The sequence below is a fragment of the Cibotium barometz genome, chromosome 36, assembly GCF_041138505.1.
Source record: "Cibotium barometz isolate CiBa-2024 chromosome 36, ASM4113850v1, whole genome shotgun sequence".
In the NCBI taxonomy this organism is placed as follows: Eukaryota; Viridiplantae; Streptophyta; class Polypodiopsida; order Cyatheales; family Cibotiaceae; genus Cibotium; species Cibotium barometz.
In genome coordinates, this window is record NC_141081.1 from 19560950 (window position 1) to 19567289 (window position 6340).

Consider the following 6340-nt stretch of genomic DNA (forward strand, 5'->3'; position numbering starts at 1 on the left):
ATTAAGAAAAAAGTGGCAACATTACAAGTTAAACTAGCATTCAACATGGCCCAAAAACATGCAAATCCTGGATAACTCGACAGCTGCACAGAAACATGCGGAATGGAGGCATTCAAAGACTTTTGTGAACCAAAGGTGGACAGATGGAGTTTAAAAACTTCATAATAAATAGTACAATGTACAGGTCACTAGAGTAAAGTAGTGACTACATTGTATAAATTTTGCAAACTCATACATGTACAAGTCCTAGAGTAAAGCAATGACTATAGGATGTAAGTGTTACAAATTCAATACAACTTTTTTTCCCATGGTCTACCAGTGGGAGCCCTCCTTTTAAGCTTGATTGCATTGTTTTTCTTCTAGCTGCTCTCCTTCTATCTGCTTGGCCTCTACAATTGAAGCTACCTAAGATGGATTTCCATAACCATCCAAGTAGAGAGGACTCTTAATACCATGTGAAAGGGCGTATAGGAGAGGAAATACCCTGCCCCTGAGCACTAATTGCCAGGGTTATAACCAAAAAATGTCCAAGGCAGAATGTTTTTCAATCAAAACAACCTTGTCTTTCTGCCAATTGACCTGATGACCACCAAGACACTTTGACAAAAAATTTGAAAAAATAAATAGCTGCCTCTCCATCATTGCTGAACTGTGGGTGATAAATAAGTATCTTTGCATAAGATAGCTCCTTGATATAGTGTGAAAGGCTGGCCAATTGACCAAGACCTCTCTCTCTCTGTTCCCACTTAACCTCAAAAGAAAGCTGTCATCTTCAACAAACAACTGCAATGTCCAACAAAATGTTAGAAACAAGCAACACAATCAATATAAACATAATGTAGTCAGATAGAGTATTAGTTTATCTTCATCTTCTCCTCTCCTTCCAAAAGGTTGTCCTTCCATAGATCAATGCTTTCCTTTGAGATATTTTTTGCTTTTCTTTGTTCCTGTGTACTTGACTGAAGGTTCATTGCTGCTTGAACTTGCTTGAGGGTCTCATCATCCATGTCTTCAACCTTTGCAGCTTCTTTAAAGCACAATGATAGTGCTTCCTCAAGGTTAAAATTATCTTCCAGGGCAATTAAAGCATCATCATCAATACCAACTTCACTGTCTAGATTGCAAGATTAAGCAATCAAGGCTAGTGCATAATCCTCCCCCCTCAAGTTAAATATGGATTGTATGTCATGTAGCAGAACATACTCTTGATCTTGAATCTTGAATGTTGGAAGTAGGGGCACAGCATGACTACAGCTTTCAATATCAAGATCTTCAATCAAGACTGCTCCCTTAAGTGTCTCTGACTTTAATGCAAGAATATCCAAAGCTGCAGCTTCTTCCCTCTCCTGGTCAAGATTGATTTCCTCCTCGTCTACCTCCTGTACTTTTTCTACAACTGTGTCCTCTTCTTCACCATTCCATTCTTCCTTAGTCTCTTCAAGGGTATCTTCAGGAGCACCATGAATAAAATGTAGGTACATAGCAAACCCTAAACTCTTTGCATCTTCTGGGATGAATAGTGCATCTGGCCTTATATGATTCAGGGAGGCTAGCATACCTCCTGAGCTTCTCATTTGTTATCAGATTCTTCATGTGTACATAGAATTTGTTGGATATGCATTGCCTGTCCTTCTCTATAACCTCATGGAAGATTTCAAGCTCTTCTGACAAGAAACCCTTATGTTGATCCACTATAGCGGCATAGTCTAGGTCCTTGCTGTACATCTCATAATAGATGTGCTGGGCTTTGCTTCTTTCAAGAAATTCAAAGAGCATTAGGTCATGCGCCTTTTGTTCTTCTTTTAGTTTGCTACCCTTGAATAGAATTGGTCTTCTTCCCGTGGGCGTTTCCTTGACCCTAGCCTTCTCCTTTCCACTTCTCTTCTGCCTCTTGACTACATCACCTGGAGATTCCTCTCTCTTGGGAGCAGCACTTGACTACATCACCCTGCAGCTTCCTCTCTCTTGGGAGCAGCACTTGCAAAATGTAAGGTCCTCTTCATTGGTGTTTCTGGCTTGTCTCCTTGACCTTGCATAGACAAACAACCTTGAACATGTTAATAGAATGTGCATCGGAAAGCAATTTGTGCATAAGAGAGTGGATCACAATGAAAGGAAAATTAATAGAGGAAATACTAACAATAGAGGAGATTATAATACAGGGAAAGGTAAACATCATAGGGATCGTTGCCACCTTGATAATGTTTCCTGTGGAGGAGTGATGGAGATTGAGGAGCACGAGGAGTAGAAACTCTGGAGTGGGAAGTTCACCGGTGGAAGAGGGCGACGTCAATGGAACGGGGGCAGAGTTGTGTCACAACGAAGATTGTCTAAATAAGAGGAGGTGCTAAATAAGGGGACATAACTAAATAAGGTCAGGTGTCTTATTTACCTAAATAAGGGTAGGTGCCTAAATAAGGTAGGTACCTAAATAGGGCAATCAACCAATTCTATCTTCTAATGATACCCATGCTAATTTTTCCTTAACAATCAACCACTTGCAAATCAAACATCAACCTTGTAATCAAGCACTTGCAGTCAACCATCCTGCCCACCAAGTTCAACCACTAGGGTAAAGACACTTCTTTGGAGGGGTAAGCATATCTATTCCTGCTACAGTTTTATCTTTTTCTTTGTATATCTTCATGCTACAAAATATCCTTGTTTATCTATTTCATACTTCTAGGTATCCTATTCTGGCTTCTAATAGTGGAACAGGCTATAGACCTAAGAACTCATAGAAATACAAAAGTAGGCATTGTGTGAGAGTGTGCAATATAAAGCAATTTGGAGGGTTTGGCCTTTCTCCAACAACCAAAATTGCTTTCTATTGCACAACACTGCTTTTATGTATATTTCATCCTTGCTAGTTTCCTACTCTACTTTTTCTGATAGTGATACAATCTAGGTATATAGCTAGACAACAATGAAACACAAAAGTATGCAACAATCTGACAGAGTGTGAAATAGAAAGAGGGTTGGACATTTCTCCAACAGGCCAAATCGCTTTCTATTGCACAAATTTTGTAACTGACTATTTAAATACATTTCCTACTTTTACTTCTCTTGTTCTATTTGCTGACACTGGCACGGGCTAGGCACAAGGCGAGAACTCATTGAAATATAGAATTTTTCTTAGAAATATGCCTTTTTGACAAAATGTGCACTAGAAAGCGATTTGGCCTGTTGGAGCTTTCGCGATTTGGCCTGTTGGAGAAAGCTCCAACAGGCCAAATCGCCTTCTGTTGCACAAATTCTATATCTTAGTTTTTTCAACATTTCCACCTTCTAGGATTCAAATTGCTTTAAATTCACATTGTTAGTAATCAGAATTGTAACATACCTTTGTCAGGATTTTCCATTGATTCCCACAAACTCTCCTTTCTAGCCCTTTAGTTGCAAGCATGAGAGGTTTGGTCCATAGGGTTGGGCTAGGGCTAAAAGGAGTTGAGGTTTGTTTCTGTTCCTGAGTTCCAAGCAAGAGAGGTTTGGGCCACAGGGTTGATTGAGGAAAGGTAGGGGTTGAAAAGAGTTGAGGTTTTGGTCTGTGGGGAAGGAGTGTGGGACTTGGAAGAGTAGGAGGAGCACAAGAAGCAATGGTGGTGAAGGTAAAGTAATAGGGTTGCACGGTCTTGGGGAAGGCTTGTACGGTTTTCAAGGATGTAAAACTCGCACGATTTTTTAGACAATCGCACTTATGGGCTCCAAAATGTAACATGTTTCAATCAACAGTTCTTTACACGGATTTTGAGGACCCTTTAAATATTTGCACGGTTTTTGAGAAAGACTTAGAAGCTCAGCTTTAGATACCCACCTCCCTTTGTACCTTCTTCCTTCACTACCTCCTACACTCTTACCTTCACTACCTCCTTCACTCACCTTCTTGCACACTCTGCCTTCACTACCTCCTACACTTTAGAGATCTTCACTAACTCCTGCACTCTACTTCCACTCATCTTGTGGCAAAGAGGTCCCTACAAGAACACAAGCCCCATTGGGAACACATCAAGAGATACTTTTGGAGTGGTAAGTTTATCTTGGTTCATCTATTTTTTTTCATGAATGGTCCTCCAAGGCTTGTAGGACAAGAACATGGCTAAGTATGCATCTTTTTTGCTAACAAAATTGTGCAATAGAAAGCAATTTGCCTTGGTGGATATTTTCCAATAGGCCAAATCGCTTTCTATTGCACACTTTCTCTATCTGAGATTTTTGAGAGATTTTTCTCTTTCTTGTTTTCCAATTCTGCTTTTAAATATTTTTAGATGTTAGTTTCATATCCAAAAGAGAGGGATTTACAAAGTATGTTTTGTTTTATGCTGGTGGCTGACAAAACAGTGCAATAGAAAGTGATTTGATCTATTAGGACTTTCCCCCATCCAAATATCCTTGCTTGTCTCCTACTCTGCTTGCTGATAGTGGCACAAGTATATAGCTAGGCAACAACGAAATACAGAGGTATGCGGTGACTATCTGACAGAGTGTGTAATAGAAAGCGATTTGGAGGGTTGGACATTTCTCCAACTGGCCAAATTGCTTTCTATTGCACAAATTTTGACTGACTATTTAAGCATATTCCTTTCTTCTATTCTACTTGATAGTGGCACAGGTTAGGCACATAGCAAGAACTCACTGAAATATAGAAGTTTGCTTAGAAATATGCCCTTTGACAAAAGCGATTTGGCCTCTTGGAGCTTTCTCCAACAGGCCATATCGCTTTCTATTGCACAAATTCTATATCTTAGATTTTTCAACATTTCCACCTTTCAGGATTCAAATTGCTTTAAATGCACATTGTTAGTAGTCAGAATTGTAACATATCTTTACCAGGCTTTTCCATTGATGCCCACAAACTCCTCTTTCTAGCACTTTAGTTGCAAGTTGGAGAGGTTTGGTCCACATGGTTGATTGAGGAAAGGATTTGGATGAAAGGAGTTGAGGTTTGTTCATGTTCGTGAGTTCCAAGCAAGATAGGTTTGGGCCACAGGGTTGATTGAGGAAAGGTAGGGGTTGAAAGGAGTTGAGGTTTTGGTCTGTGGAGAAGGAGTGTTGGAGTTGAAAGAGCCGAAGGAGCACGAGAAGTAGTGGTGAAGGTGAAGTAACGGGGTTGCACAGGATACCGATATCTTGGGCATGGTTTTTGAGGGATGTATAGCTTGCACAATTTTCAAGGCAATCACACTTATGGGCTCTAAATGATGTAACACATGTCAATTAGCAGTTCTTTGCATGGTTTTCAAGGACCCTTTAAATACTTGCACTGTTTTTTAGGAAGACTTAGAAGCCCAGTTTGAGATGCCCACCTCCCTTTGTACCTTCCTTGCTCATTACCTCCTACAGTCTGCCTTCACTATACCTCCTACACTCTAGATTCACTCACCTTTTTATACTCTACCTTCACTACCTCATGCACTCTAAAGACCTTCACTACCTCCTGCACTCTAATTTCACTCATCTTGTGGCACAGAGGTCCAAACAGGAACACAAGCCCTATTAGGAACACCATCAAGAGATTCTTTTGGAGTGGTAAGTTTCTCTTTGTTTGCTACAGTTTATCTTGGTTCATCTATGCTCTTTCATGAATGGTCCTAGGATAGCAACCTGGCTAATTACGCATCTTTTTTGCTATCTGACAAAATTGTGTAGTAGAAAGCGATTTGCCCTATTAGAAATTTTCCAACAAGGCAAATCGCTTTCTATTGCACACTTTCTCTATCTGGGATTTTTGAGAGCTTTTCCTCTTCCTTGTTCTCTAATTCTACTTTCAAATAGTTTTAGATGTTAGTTTCATATCCATAAGAGAGGGATTTACAAAGTATGCTTTCTTTTACGATGTCTAACAAAACAATGCAATAGAAAGCAATTTGCCCTATTAGGAATTTCCCAACTCCACAAATCACTTTTTATTGGACATTCTTTGGAAATGAGCTATTGAACATTATATCCTTCAAGACCTTCATGTTCTTCTGTTCTAAGAGAGATATCCAATGTATGCATTATTTTTTGCTCTGTGTGAGAAAATTGTGCAATAGAAAGAGATTTCCCTATTGGGACTTTTCCAACTCTACAAATCGCTTTCTATTGCACAATCCCTAAAGCTGATTTTATCCTTCAAGTTTACCTGTTTTGCTTGCACCAGATAGTAGCACAGGTCAGGAACATAGCCACAAAATAAAAAAATATAGAAGTATGAGTATTTTTTATGGTTTTTTATAAACTGTGCAATAGAAAGCGATTTGCTCTATTGGGCATTTTTCAACGTTTCAAAGCGCTCTCTTCTGCACAAAATATATTCATTGCTTAATTTTTTTATTCTGCAGGCCTGTGGCTATCTAGAGTA

At 39.4% G+C, this 6340-nt stretch overlaps 1 protein-coding gene across 3 annotated transcripts; it reads right to left on the minus strand.

Moving 5' to 3' along the window:
* Positions 1-229: 229 nt before the first annotated feature.
* Positions 230-3624, minus strand: LOC147617580 (uncharacterized). 3 transcript variants are annotated; one of them, XM_086775869.1, is made up of 2 exons: positions 3344-3624; positions 230-2029 (listed from the first exon to the last, which is right to left on the minus strand). In XM_086775869.1, exon 2 carries the CDS (start codon positions 1572-1574, stop codon positions 1128-1130), a length of 447 nt encoding a protein of 148 aa, XP_086631995.1. In that variant the 5' UTR covers positions 1575-2029; positions 3344-3624; the 3' UTR covers positions 230-1127. The 3 variants fall into 3 exon arrangements, with proteins under 3 accessions (XP_086631995.1, XP_086631996.1, XP_086631994.1); XM_086775870.1 differs by lacking the exon at positions 3344-3624 and adding an exon at positions 2428-2632; XM_086775868.1 differs by lacking the exon at positions 3344-3624 and adding an exon at positions 2195-2353.
* Positions 3625-6340: the final 2716 nt, after the last annotated feature.